General features: G+C 50.0%; 1 protein-coding gene across 1 annotated transcript in view; it reads right to left on the bottom strand.

Annotated features, from left to right (window-relative positions):
* Positions 1-15,042, bottom strand: part of SCTR (secretin receptor) — a 71,829-nt gene that overhangs the window by 24,786 nt on the left and 32,001 nt on the right. The window contains exons 3-6 of the mRNA XM_040227924.1: positions 12,334-12,441; positions 7,678-7,781; positions 1,783-1,880; positions 434-566 (exon numbers count right to left, since the gene is read on the bottom strand). Of these exons, the coding sequence (XP_040083858.1) occupies positions 434-566; positions 1,783-1,880; positions 7,678-7,781; positions 12,334-12,441 (443 nt within the window). The remainder of the gene's footprint in view (positions 1-433; positions 567-1,782; positions 1,881-7,677; positions 7,782-12,333; positions 12,442-15,042) is intronic.

The raw sequence follows: 15,042 nt of genomic DNA, 5'->3' as shown, positions 1-15,042 counted from the left end.
GAGTGATATTGCAATGAATGAAGACTCCTCTGCTTGTTCAGAAGGAGGAAGAAGGTGAGATTATGTTCCGCTGCACATCTGGGCATGCAGACGCAGACCTGTCCAGGGTGCACTCACCTTTTTCTTTCTACAATCCCAACCATCTCTAGACTTGGCCATCTGTCTACATTTGGGACTTGGCAGGAGTAGAGAAAGAAGCCTTGATATGTGTCTAATTCCCAGAGAGGCTGATGCACTCCGGGACACTCGGAGTTGAACAGTAGCCCCATTGGCTTCTCAGCAAACTGCCTTCATAGGAGTCCCAGGCTGCATTCCAGCCCCAGTGCTGGCCCCTTTGATTCTAGGCATTAAATCCAGCCTCAATGAATGGATGAATGGGGCTGGGGGGAAGCAGGCAGGTCTAGCCCCACCATGGGCCATGTGGGCATGTTACCCTGTGGGCATCACAGTGGGTGGCATCGTCGGAGGAGAAGAGCACGGCATCCTTGATGAAGTTGGACAGGGCGCGCAGGATGAAGGACACAAAGAGGTGCATGTGGATGTAGTTGCGGGTGCAGTGGAGCCTCCTGGAGAAAGAGAATGCAGGGCCATAGGTGGCAGAGCCGGAGGGTTCATCAGCTCAGCACCCCCACCCCCTACCCCATGCACCAGGGAAACCCAGGTACTGGACGTGACATCTCTATGAGTCTCCGATTGAGAGCCCAGGCCCCCAGTGGCGAGCCTACTCTGTTTCATGCTGCAATTGAAAAAAAAAAAAAAGCTGAGATTATAAGAGTGAGATTCGATTCTGCCTCGACCACCTCCTGCAGCTCCCAGAATTGTTAGAAGGGAGGGTGGGGAAGGCGGCATGTGGCACAGAAAGTACACAGGCTGCGGGGAGAAATCAGACCCAGGCTCCACCTCTTTTCAGCTACACGACCTAGCTGAGCAAGCCTTTCAACCAGAGCCTAGGTGTCCCCCTTGTGGTAGGGGCAGGAGTCTGTCACCTGTTCCCCTCCTTCCCTACAGGAACCAGGCTTTCATATGGGGGACCCATTCCAGCTCTGGGTGCAGACAACTCCACTCCCACCCTCATGAGAGACCTGACCAATCAGAGCACTCCACACCTGGCTATGGTGATTGGCTCAGGGCTGGGCATGTGACCCAAGCCTGCTCTCCCATAAGAATTCCCCCAGGACTTTCATTGCAGCTAATGGAGAAAGGGGTCTCCCTGCCCTGGTGTTGCTGAGCTAGTAGAATGTGCCTCTGCAGCTGCTGGTGGTTGTCTCTACTGTCCCTGCATAAAGCCTGCCTGAAGCCAGTGCAGGGCAAAGCAATGGTAGGAGACAGATCTAGTTCTGCACATACCTTTGAGCACCTAGATTCAGCCACAGCTGAAGCCAGATGCCCCTGAAATTGTCAGTTAAATGCTTCAGGTCACCTTTGCTTTTCTTAAGATGTTTTAAGATGGATTTCTGTTTCTTGCAAACATGAGTCTGGCTAGTATATCTGTAAAATGAGGGTGATACCTATCTCTTAATATTGTGTGAATATCAGAAATAATACATTTAAAGCAACCAGCACAGTAAGTTCTTAGTGATGTTCAGTAAATATCAAATGAATGAAGGGATGAAGGAGGTCACAGAAATTTCAGTGTTTTGCCACAGGTAAGCTTTAGATAGATCTAGAGAAGACAAAGTGGCCCACCAGAGCTTCCCTTCTCTGGTCTGAGCAGATAAAAGAGACCCAAAGTGCTGTGCCTGGGGAAGGCTACGGAGACGGAGAGCTGGTACCTGTTCTTACCGAAAGGCACAAAGGATGCTGAGGGCAACCAGGAGCATCACCAGGGAGGAGCTGTAGCCCACGGTGTACATGGTCTTCAGCTTCAGCAGGTACTCGTACTGCAGAGAGAGACCTGTGTCAGCTCACCTACCCACCGTCTGAATCTGCCCTTTTACCTGCTCCAGGTGGCTTGAACCCCTTCAACTCTGACTGCTATTCTGTTCATACCCCCAAGGACACAAATTCATAGACTTATGATATCTTGGCTTGGGAAAAGACTTTGGGCATTATCTGATGCCAGTTCAAACTTCTACCCTATACACAAGGCCCCTGATTGCCACCCTGCATTCAAGTCTTTGCTTGAATACCTCCAGGGATGGTGTCTTCACTGGTTTTTGAGGAACTCACTGGGTATACAACAGTGCAAAGTATTAGATTTTTTTTTTCTCAAATGAATCTAAAATCTATTACTTTAAAATTGTACCTATTGGTCCCTTTTCTGCTTCTGAAGTCACTGCAAATAAAGTGAATCTGTCTTATACCTAAAGCCTATCATTATTTTATTTTTTCATCATTTTTTTAAGTTTTTTTTTTTTTTTAATTTAGATCGTACTGTGAGGCATGTGGGATCTTAGTTCCCAGATCAGGGATCGAACCTGTGCCCCCTGCAGTGGAAGCACAGAGTCCTAACCACTGAGCCACCAGGGAAAATCCCATTTTTTTCATCATTATTTTAAAAATAACTTTTTCATGGTAGAATAGCTTTAGACTTATAGGAGAGTGACAAAGATGCTACAGAGAGGTTTGTCCTTTCTGAATACAGCTCTTCTGCCCCACTGTTCCCCGCTTACTCAGCATTCAGTATTCCCTGTGTCTTTAATCTTTCCATTACCCGTCACCGTTTTCCTCAATTAATATGCTACAGTTTGTGAATGTCCTTCTTAAACAAGACACCCTGAACCGGACACTTGAAAAGCTACAGATGTACTCTCTGACCAGGGAGAAGTAGAGTGGGACCTGGTTTATACACAGCAATCCCTGTTCTACACACTGTACTCCTATTAATGCAGCCAGGCAGTCATTGACTTATTCAGCAGCCACTACACATCACTGGCTCAGCTTTGACTCAACATCTCAATGGAGTGGAATAATGTATATAGAAATAAATGTAAAGACCTGTATTTCTTAGGTTCAAAAAATAAATTGTACAACAGTCTCTAAAAGAACCAAAGAAATAAAGAGTAAAGCAATAATGGCATACCATTTTTTTTTACCAACCAAATTAACTAATATTTAAAAGTACTAATATTCTATGTAGGTGAGGTTATGTGGTGGTGGTGGTGGTTTAGTTGCTAAGTTATGTCTGACTCTTGTGACCCCATGGACTGTAGCCCACCAGCCTCCTCTGCCCTTTGGGTTTCCCAGGCAGGAATATTGGAGTGGATTGCTATTTCCTCCTCCAGGGGATCTTCCTGATCCAGGGATCGAACCCATGTCTTCTGCATTGCAGTTGGTCTCCTGCATTGCAGGCAGATTCTTTACCCTTGAGCCACCAGGGAAGCCTCAGATGAGGGTACAGTGGGAGTGAAAACTGGCTCAGTCTCTCTGGAAAGCAGCACAGAGCAAAAACCACACGCATTCCTTCTGACTTCCCTTTTACCTCTAGGAATTAATTCTAAGAATTATCAGAAATATAAAAGCATATTATATATAAAGATGTTTATCACAGAACTATTTTTAATGAAAGACATGCAAATGCCCAACAACAGAATAATTAACTAAATTCTTTTAAATTCAAATTATTTCAAAATTAGGCTATATTAAAATGCTACTTATCAAGAGTTTCAAAAGATGTCAGGACATAACATAATGCTAAGTGAAAAGGCAGAATACACATTTTACATGTGATTTCTGATTTATGCAAAGAAAAGTGTTGTTGAATTGTATGACTCTTCCCTTTTTTGAAGATCAAAAAAGATTGAATATTGGTCATCTCAGGCAGTTCAATCTCACACATTCATAGAAACAAGATTGTAAGGAGTTGTGTTAGATACTATTAGTGATTAACTTTGGATTACAAACTGGTGGATACAGTCATTATTTTCATTTGTATTTTTTTCTGTACCTTTCACTTTTCTTCAGTGGTAAGTATTGTTTTGTAACCAGAAGAAAAGGGTAACAAGAAAACACCAGCACACAGATACTATTGAGGAAATCTGACAGGCGTTTATACAAAAACGACCTTGAGGTTTGAGTGGGCCACGCTCCATGGTGTTAAAGAAGTGTATGCAGAGGGAACATAGAAAGGCTTCAGAGTCAAGAGACAAGGGTTCCAAACCCAGGACCGCTACTACTCACCAGTCCTGGGCAAATCACTTAACTTCTGGGTGACCCTAGGCAAATCACTAAACTTCTCTGGGAGCCTCAGATTCCTCATCTGTAGAATGGGGTCGCAAAGAGTCGGACACGACTGAGTGACTGAACTGAACTGAACTGAAAATGGAGATTATATCCACCGTGCAGGCTTTTTGGAAGAACAGAAATGGTATCAGGTAGAATATCTAGACAATGCCTGGCCCTTAGAAGACACTCAGTCCTTGTTAATTTTCTCCATCTTCACCTTCTACCCCACTATCCACTGTTCAGTCTGAGTCAGCAGTCTAAGACTTGGTATGAAGTATGAGGCATGAGGTAGCTGCTAGAACAATTAGGCCTCTTCTCGGTTTCATTAATGGAGTGCTGTGGAGCAGCAAGCCACATTGGAATGTCTGGAGTGTTCCAGGCCTGGGTATGTTATTTTAAGAGGAACATTAATGAACTGGAGCATTTCCGGAGGGGAGTGACCATATCATCTGAAGAGTGCATTAAAATACTTGAGTGCACCACATCCTGAAGGAAACAAACTTAGAGAAGAAGGGTATTAAAATGATTGATGTATAAAAGAGTAAGACTGAATTGTAAGCTCCAGACAGGGCAGAAGTTATCAGAAAGTAGATTTGACTCAGAAGGACCAAAATTCTTCTGACAGAAGAGGGGACTTTTTACAGGTTAGCTGCAATTCCAGAAGCCAGGAGCCACCTCTCAGGAATGAGTGCGGGGAACCAAGAGGGCAGCAGGTTGCATTGGGTTAATGGTTTCTAGCCTTTAGGATTTCAAAGAGCAGTGAAATGTCAAAAATCTGGAGACTGATGTGCCGTCCCTAGGATTTTGCCATATGCAGGATACACCCCAGAGCTGAGGGTTATCAAAACCAGGGAGACACCTGGTTTTGCAGCCCTGGGTCAGGAGCAGTGGGTCAGCCTGTGGCAGCACGAGGCGGCATGGATGACAAGTGTGGAGGGTCCAGGCTGAGAATCCAATGCTGTCCTGTGGCTGGGTTACTGTCTGCCAGGTGACCCTCAGGACATCCCAGCCAGCTCTGCCTTTGTCTTCGAGCTCTGACCCCAAAAGACCCCTGTCCCCCCGAAGCCAGATGTGACCTCAGTGCCCTCAACCTCTGCGACACCTGCTCCCAGAGGGCTAGGGGTCCAGAAGGAAGCCTCACTGCCATTGGTCCTAGATGAGGCTACCTGTCTCTTTGCTGTGTGTCCTGACTGGGTCCCTTCCTTCTCCATCCTCTACATTAGGACACAGCAGACATTTTCCATAAAGGGACACACAGCAAACATGTAAGCTTAAATATTCTGTCTCTTTTGCAACTATTCAATTCAGCCCCTGCAATGCAAATGGATGTGGCTGTGTTTCAATAAAACTTTATTTGTAAAAGCAGGTGGTAGGCTGGATTTGGCCCAAGGGCCCTAGTTTTCTAACCTCTGCTCTGGGTAAACAAAGTCAGCTTTATGTACCCATGTGGCTTGGCAGCTTTGCCTGGTCTTTCTGTTAATCTGAGTCCACTGTTGGCAACTGGTGCATGCCAAGTCAGGAAGTTGCAAAAAGACAATCAGTAAATACATACTTTCACAATCATTTGATTAAAAGATAAAAAGACATTTTAACACTCAGAAAGGATGATTCAATTCTCAGCATAAAAGACTAAGTTTGTGGGGAACTCCTTGGCAGGGCAGTGGTTAGGACTCCACACTTTCACTGCCAAGGGCCCAGGTTCAATTCCTGGTTGACGAACTAAGATCCCACAAGCCACATAGCCAAAAAGAAAAAAGACAAAGCCTGTTCTTGCCTGGAGAATCCCAGGGATGGGGGAGCCTGGTGGGCTGTCGTCTCTGGGGTCACACAGAGTCAGACACAACTGAAGCAACTCAGCAGCAGCAGTGCTTGTCTGTGGTCTGGCATCAGGGACCAGTATATCCCATGGTCTGGAAAAACTTACACCAATCTTAGGGATTCTAATATTTTTTTACATGAGCTGAAGTTATAGTAGGTCTTCTTCTTCTTCTTCCTTTTTTTTTTTTTTTCACTATTTTTGGGCAATTAATTTTCTCAGTTAAGTCCAGAACTTTGCATTTATCTTTGTTAAATCTCTGTGCCTTCTCTGGCATTTTAGAGTTTCAACCCAGCCTTGAATTTCATGGTTCAGGCCCTGGGCTTTGTTCTTATCCAGCTGACTGTTAGCCAACAGTTCTTAAGTGTGGCTTCAACAGAGATAACTCACAAAACCAAAAGCTCTTTAGGGTCCTCAGTAATTCCTAAGGGTATAAAAGGGTTCTGAGGCCACAAAGTTTGAGAACTGCTGGTCCAAGCCATGCATGCGTCCCATCCCTCTGCCAGAAAGCGTGCAGAGGTGGACAGGCTCAAGTCACGTTGGGTCAGTGAGATGTGAGGGCGGGCTTACTGGCTGTTTGCTTATGAAGCTTTCTTGTAGTTAGCAAGAGGTCAGGCTGTCCCTCCTCCTGGACAGGCAGGCCTGGGAGTCTGCGGCTGCTGTCACCAATGGCATACACATGACAACAGGATCCCAGCCCCGGGATAAGTCACCAGGCTAGCAGGAAGAGAGATGGAAGAAACCTCGTCCTGAGTGGCTTTGGGGTGCTGCTTCATTACAAGCGCCGGACGCCCGTCCACTGTATCATAGTTACATGAGCCACGTTAACTTGTGAAGCCCCTTGGAAGTTTCTGTCACTTGCAGCCTACGCATCCTTCTGAACCTCCATCCTGCCATCCATTATACATGTGATCCTTCTGAATCTTACGGACTTTACAAATGTGATCCACATAAGCCTCCTGTCTTCACATAGGTCAGAGACAGAAATGGAAATCTACAGAGGTCTGGGCCCATCCACTGGCCCTCTAAGACCATGCGTAATCCCTACTAAATTATTCCACCTGGATCTGAAGGCCTCACGTATCTTCCCTAACTGATGATAAGCTCTGGGAGAGAAGGAACTCCATCCTCCACTACCATCCCTTACCCAATCTCCTTCAGGAAGGACTCTGAACCGAATGGCCTCTTCAGGGCGCCCACACACCAGCATCCTCTCTTAAATCAGGCCTGCCTGCAGCTGGGTGCTCCTGCCTCCTGGAGCCTGAATCTCCTCTGAGAAGGGACCTTTGTGAGCAGGTGCTGTGGCCCCTCACCCTTCCCAGCACTTCCAGGGCTCACTCTGCTCCCCCTGACGAGCTCAGGACTATTACTCACCCCATTTCCCAGAGGTTACCTCCTCCCCACCCCCACCAAGGCCACAGGGCAGGTTCAGACTCTCCACTGGCCCAAGCAGTTAGCCCCAGTCACTGAGCTTTGGGTTTCATGCCAACCTGGCCACAGCGTCCCCAAGGCACGTGGCAGTTCTCACTGCGCCATGGTCCTCAGGGCCAACCCCTCCAGGCTGGTGGGCCAGGACAGAGAGCTGGGAGGGTGTGGGGCTGAGGAGGGCAGCCCCGGGTCACCTGACCTAGCCCTGGGCCGGCTTCACTCTATCTCCCCAGGCACCTCCACCCCATAGGGAGGCGTGGCAGGCTTACCCGCTTCTCGTTGGAGGAGTCATTCACATTGACCCCACAGGCCAGGTCAGGTCTGGGGAAGGTTTCTGACCAGCCGCCCTGTGTGCAGTTCCGGAACATGGAACCTGTGGGCACCAAGCATCCTGTGGTGAGCGGAGGGACGGACTGATGGCCGGGTTTCTGGGTGCCCTTGCCCTCCTTAGTTGCAGGTAGAGGGAGCTCCCTTCTGTCACTCTGTCCCTTTCTCCGAACCACAGAGGGCAGCTCCAATTGCTCAGCTGACCCTTGAAGGCTTTGTAAGAGTCAGTCCGGAAAAGTGGCAGGAAAGGTGCAGGCAGACAGCCCGAGTGGGGATGCGTGTGTACATGCGAGACACAGAGCCGCGATTCTGGATCCCTTGATGTGCAAACCTGGTGGGCCCTGAACCGTTAGCCCCCCGTAGCCTCTGAGCACTGCTCATCTTCCCCTGGGCTCCCACTGCCTCACCCACACCCCACACGCCACACGCCCTGTGCCAGGCACCAGGCTCCACAACGAGGGAGGTGACTGACACATGTCCCAGGCCCCAGGCCCAGCACAACTTCCAGGGTCACTGCTCAGCTACCTGGGTGCCCCTCAGAGAATAATAAAACCCTCTGGCAGGCATGGCAATGCCTCCAATGATGAGAGAGGCCATATGCAGTGCTTAAGAACAGCAGGTTACACACCCCAAACCAAACAACACTGACCTCCCACTAATGACAGTGTGTTTATTCAATTATAAAACCTCATGCTGTACTATAACGATACACAGTGATTGCTATATGCCAGGCACTGCTCTAAGCATGTGAGAGGTATTAACTCATTCAATCCTAACAAGACTATGAGGTCGGCACTGTTACTTTTATAGTAAAATGTATTGTAACATGAAAATACTACACCCATTTTATAGCTAGGGGAACTGAGGCACACAGTGGTTAAAGAACTTGCTCAAGACCACACTCCAGTCAATGCAGAACATGGGATTTGAACCCCAGGGCTCAGGCCTATGTTCTTAGCCGCAGGCTTTGTACTAATCCCTTTCTTACTCTGCTCTTCCTGCTCCCAGGCCCTGAAAAGTGAAAGTCACTCAGTCTTTGCAACTGATTCTGCAACCCATGGGCTGGAATTCTCCAGGACAGAATACTGGAGTGAGTAGCCTTTCCCTTCTCCAGGGGATCTTCCCAACCCAGGGATCAAACCCAAGTCTCCTGCATTGCAGGCAGATTCTTTACCAACTGAGCTATCAGGGACAGCCATCTAATGCGTGAGTGCCCCAGAGAAATCTGCCTGCTTGGTGAGGACCTGGCCACGCCCATAATTAACTTTTTACAGGCTCCTGGTTCTACTCCTGCGCTAAGAAGTTCTATTTATTTATTTATTTGGCTGTGCAGCATGCAGGATCTTAGTTCCCTGACCAGGGATCAAACGTTCCTCCCACACTGGGAGTGTGGAGTCTTAGCCATAGGACCACCAGGGAAGTCCCAGAAGTTCTACTTTATATATAACTTCACACCCTACTCCCCAGTGTCTGAAAATCAGCAGCGCTAACACACATAACCTCCCAGGGAGCCTCTCTTTGGTACTTCTCTGTACTATAAACCACAAGATCACTGCAGCCCTCTCTGTCTCTCAAGCCTGCAGTGTGTACCTCTCACACGGAAGTAACCGTGGCTCCCCTGCCTCCCCTCCCAGAGATTCTCAGGGGCTCCCTAGGGCCTGCCTCCCCAGAGCCTTTGCTCATCAAACATCTGTAGGCTGGCTGGCTAGGAAAACAAATGAGGGAGGAGGAAGGGCCCGTTCTAAATGTTTTCACAAGGGAAGAGGTAAGAGCTTACCCAGGAGGAGCTTTTTAGAGCAAGAGCCCAAAGACTGGGGTAGAGGAGCTGCCAAGCCAAGACAGAAGTCTGGGAAAGCCATGCGGGGAGCTCCCCTGCCTGCAGCGACTCGCTCGGCTGCATCCTCCACGCTGCCAGGGGGGCCGAGTTCCAGTCCCCAGGTCTGGCTGCTCTCGAGGCTGCAAGGGGCTGACCCCAGCTCTGAACAAAGGAGCCCCGCTGCTCCTTTTGCTCCGGTCAGTATCCTGTCAGGGCTCCCCAGCCACCCGAGCTGGGCCTGTTGTGTTTCTCTCTGACTGGCCCCATGGTCTAGGCCACCGTCTGTCTCTCAGGGTTTAGGACCAAACAGCTTCCACTCAGCTGGAGAAACATGGTGGCCATTTCTAGAAATAGCCACTATGTTAACATGCTGATCCTAATGGCACTCCTCTGAAGGAGGTTTTGCGGGCCTACCTCACAGATAAGAAGACCAAGGCCCAGAATTGGGCAACAGAGCCCAGCCTCAGTGTGGCCCGTCATTGTCCCACCCTCCTGCCTTCCCCCTCCCTGAGATCCCAGAGGCAACTCTAGCAGGAGACCATGGCCTTTGGGCTCTAGGCATGCCAGGTCTATGACGGCTCAGGAGACCTGGAGCACAGGTCAAGAATCTGAGTTCGAAACCCAGCACTGGCTCTCGGTTGCTGCGTGCCCTTAGGTGCATCACTTTTCTGTACCAAATAGGAATAATCACCTACACTGCAGGATGGGGCAGGAAACCCAGGCTGGTGCTGGATACAGAGAGGGAGCCATAGGGCTACTTCCCTTCTGCCTCTGGCCTTTCTAAATTAGACCAGAAATGATGGGGCCTGGAGTCTTGGAATTCAGGAGATGAGTGGAAGCTTTCTGTTATTAAATCAAGCAATCTAGGTTGTCAGAGAGGAAAGAATGGTGGTCAAAGGGCGGCTGGTTGGACAAGAAACTGAAATAAAAGCACACTTACTCCCTGGAATCCAGAAATGGTTATCAGACAGTGTATCCCTGGAGGCTGGGCTGTCTGTCTGGACGCCTCTCCTCACCGACCCAGCAGGATTCCCACGACAGCACTGCATGAGATGCAGGCCAGGTGCCCTCTGCTGACATGCCTCTTAGTAGAACCGCAGAGGAGACAAGAGGTGAGCTCCCATGGGCTCCCATCCACTCCCCCTGGGTTTAATTCCTAATATGTCAGGGGTTCTGACCCAGGTTCAGGTCAGTAAACACTTCAAGGGTCCCCAAAAGTACAGTCAGTATTTTTGTGCAAATGTGTGTTTGTGTGTGCATGCGCAGGCAAGCAGTCCAGGGAAGAGCCAGGTTAAAGCTTTTATCTGACTCTCAAAAGCCTCATCAGGTTAGGAATCTCTGCTGCTGTAAAGCTCCCATCCCCCATCAAGACAGAAGGGAAAGAAAGCCAAGGCCTGACCCCACTCAGGAAGTGTGCTTTTAAAGAAGAAATACTGGAAGACCAGGGCCCTCTTAAGAATCAAAGGAATGCATCCTAGACTGAATATTCTAGGCTCCAGCACAGACACACAAGTATCTGGGTACATAATCTAGCCTGTGGTTTCCCAGCCACACAGATACTCATTCTGCCTGGGCCCATGTAGTAGGTACCCTGAGAAACAGTTAGTTTTTTCTACTTTTTTTTCTTCCTTCAAAAGGAAGAGTCTGGAGCACCAGCTTGTTCTCACTGGACACACTTTCCTTTCTTGGGGTGGGGAGCCCTGGAACCCTTGAGACACTATCGTGGAGCCTTTCTTCAGACTCCAGACCCAAGGTGGATTTATGGGCAGAGAGCAGGTAGAGGACAGATGGTTCTAGGTAACTTGAGGCTGGACTGGTCCTGACTTATGCTCCTGGGCTGGCCAATCCCCTGGGCCCACAGCTGGGTATGAGCACAGCAGGCCTCAGGCCGAGATGATCCCCGCTGACCCTCATCCCCCAACGGTGCCCTGGATCCCTAGCATGGAACCCAGGGGGGCAGCGCCTCTGTGAGACCATGCAGGTGGGCGGATCCTGCAGCCCCACAGCGACACCGGGTGGCCGAGAGAAGAAACTGCAGTCCCTGTCTCTCCATCTCCCAGCTGTGAACCTGAAGCCAAGGCTAAACCCCTCCCAGACCTTGTTATTTTCACTGTTTAACTAAGCCAAGTGGAAAGAAAAGGTCTGTGGTTTGCAGGGGTTTTGTGACAACTAAAGTTTAAATCTGTAAAAATGCCTAGTACATGACAGGGTTTTGTCCAGCATTATCCCTGTTAGTCCCTAAGTGTTCCCTGTTGGAGACAACTTCCTCACTTCCTCGTCTGAAATTAAGGAAATCCTTATAAACTGCAGCTTTGCTTGGGTGAGATATCCCCCAGGAGACCCGAAGCTTCCAGAAAGGGCAGAGTTCATCAGCAGGGCCTAGTAGAGAGGGCGCAAAGGAAGTGAGCGTCTTGGAAGGCCAGCCTGGGCTAAGTGGGACCCAGACACAAGGGCTGGAGCAAGGGCCCTGGGTGCTAAGGGGCCAGAAATGTGCAAGGAAGGAGGGGAGCCCCTCAATGGGAACACAAGGCAGAGAGGAGCAAGCCTGGCCTCCTTTACCCCTTCCCTGGTACTTGGCCCTCTGGCCCCTTGCTTGGCACTGACAACTCAGCCCACCCCCACACACCCCCAAGCAAGGCTTCCAGTCGCCAGCAAGGACCACTCCCATCCTTCCATTCACTCCCTGTTCCAAAAGAAGTCTTGGCCTCATGTTTCCAGGCCAAGGCCCACCCAGAGGGCTGCCCCACAGCTGCCCAGTTGGGCCCCTGGGCTGAGTTGTTACCATTCCTGCCCACGAGCATCCAGAGGAACCGGGGGCATGCCACTTCCACTGTCTGTCCCAGTGCAGAGGATGGCCAGCAGCTGGTGTTGTCCCATAGCCCCCGGCAGCCTGCCGAGAAGAGCAGCAGCATCAGACAGTGTCTCAACGTGGACACAGCCCCCCACCCCACCCCCACAGCCTAGCACATCCCCAGCACCTGTGCCTGCTGTTGCCCCCCCACATCCCTTCCCGTAATCTGGTCTCAATGCAACGCAATGCTGAACTTATGGTGAACAGCTTATAGACACTGAATTTGAGGTCATTTCCTCTTTGTTTCGTTTGGCTGCTAGGAAGCTCAGAGCCAGATCAGTGGCCCATTTCTGGTAACTGAAAAACTTTGACATGAAAAAATTACTGGGTGTCTATAATGCAAAACTAGGCGCTGTCTTAAGCACGGCCTTCTGGTTTACCTGATTCTGAGGTTCTCTGGCCTGTTGTGTCTTTGAGCTATTTCACAACTCTATAAATTGTAGATAACTGATGGCCATGCTAATGATTCCTGTCCAGAGGCATTTGGGGTCCACATTTCTGTCACTTTCTTTGCATTTGCATGACTATCAATTATCTAAAACTTATATGAAATTGTTTCCAGCCAGTTTTGCATCTATTTGCCTTATATATGCAGTACTTTGAATTCTCCTGTGAACCAGTGGTTAATGTATTACTGGTTCTCTCATTACTTAAGTACAATGTTTGGCAGGCATACTCTGTTAGAAATTATCATTTAACACAACCAGCCACCAATTCTCCCACAGTAGATCCCAGGGGAAGAAAATCAGAGAAACCGCTCCTGTGACAGACTTCTGGGGGCCCATGCCACCTGGGAGGCCATCACCAGGAAGGTCTGGAGCATGCTGGAAATAGAGGTGATACCATGAGGTCCGTAGTCACCTTGCATCCAGTTTGGGGAGCACAAAGCAGACCACACCACCCTGGAGCCCACAGCCCTCAGAAAGAACTCAAGATTCTTGAATCCCAGAGACCTGGGTTCCAGTCCTCCTCACCACACCTCTCTGCCCAAGCCCTCAGCTCTTTTGGGGAAACAGATGGCTTTCTCCTGAGGTTGTCCAGGGGAAGAGATCATCTCCACGTGGAAAGCCTGGCACTCACTGGGTGCCAGGGAATGGCAGCTCCCTCCTGCAGTCCTCCCCAATCTTCTTCCTCACCAAGTCCTTTTCCGTTTCATCCTGGCATTGGGAGGGGGGCACCCAGCTGGGTCCTCTGAACTGCAAGGCAATTTTTAGGTCCAGGGACTGATGGATAGGGGTCTGAAGGGGTCCCTGGATTACCCAGCTGGCTAATTCCCAGTTTTTATAAAGAGCAAGAGTCTCTTTTCAGGCATGAATAAAACCAGGCTCAAAGTTTCAGCATCATCCTGGACACTTTTGTTCCCTCCACGTGAAGTCCCCCTGGCGATCTGTCCCACTTTAGAGGTATTGATCCTGCAGTAGACATCTGTGTCACTGGGGAGGTTCTGACTCAGTCGTCCTGAGTCCTAGGAATCTGCAGGCTAAGACCTCCCTACAGGTGTTCTGTATGTGGTCGTTAGGCTTTGCTTTGAGAATCTTCATACTGCATCCCTCCCTTCCCGCTGCAGAGGCCTCTTCTTCTGGGCTCACACCAGCCTTGGGCTCCAGGAGCCCATCCAAGATGATTGTGAGAGGCCAGGGGAGGTCATAGCTGGAGGGGGCAGGGCTCCTCCTGGTGCCTGGGTGCAAATGGCTCCCCGCCCCGGGCAGTCGATATAAAGAGCAGGAACCAGTCTGATTCATGACCACTGGAGGCCTGTGCCCACAAGGACTGGGCAAGGCACAGGCACTCAACAAGCATCAAAGGAAAGGATGAATGCCCGAGTCTCTGGCCTCTGTTCCCCTCCTTGTCTCCCACTCCTTGTAAATGGGCATTCGCCGTGATGCCACACATGATTTCTGAATCCCACGTCCTCTGCTTGCCAGCTCTGCTTGATGCCAGCAGGAGTCGCTCTGTGCTTTACACACAGGAGAGCATTCAACCCACAGCAGTGCTGCAAGGCACCCAACTCTGCCCTCATTTACAAATGAAGCAATAAAGCAAGGAGGTGGGTACCTGGAGTCACCCAGCCAGGAAACGGAAGGGCTGTGAGGTAACTGTCCAGCCAGGCTCCTGGGTGCCACCTCATGGGCTCTGCCCACCTGCTTATCTCCAGAGGCACCAGCCCCAGTTTCTTAGGGAAAGATGCCTGGCTGGGGCAGAGCAGCCCTGGGAGGTTGTGGCCCTGAGCAAGGGGGGAGAGGACAGAGGAGGAGAATGTCACGGGAACTCAGAGTGGGGCCTAATGGAGCTCCCACAGTGACAGTGGAAGCTTCCAGGGGGCCAAGGACCAGTGTCTGAGTTCTTTGAGGAAAGTGGGTCATAAGAAACCCCCCTGGATGTTCCAGAGCCTTCACCCCAACTCTCACAGTGTGCACTGAAAGAGGGCAGGCTGGACCTTCTTTCTTCTTGAACCTCCCCAGGGTACACAGGAAGGTTCTGCACCGTCTGGGCACCAATCCTCCAGGTTCCCACCATAGACGTGGCTCACCAGGCCCCTGAGTGACTCTCACCTCCCCAGATGCCCCTGGGACAGTGACATGGTCCTGAGAGGCCCTGGACAGAGGGGCACGGTGTGCCTTCGCCTGGCACAGCACCTGG

The sequence above is a fragment of the Oryx dammah genome, unplaced genomic scaffold, assembly GCF_014754425.2.
Source record: "Oryx dammah isolate SB20612 unplaced genomic scaffold, SCBI_Odam_1.1 HiC_scaffold_27, whole genome shotgun sequence".
In the NCBI taxonomy this organism is placed as follows: Eukaryota; Metazoa; Chordata; class Mammalia; order Artiodactyla; family Bovidae; genus Oryx; species Oryx dammah.
This window is presented reverse-complemented; position numbering and strand designations above follow the sequence as displayed.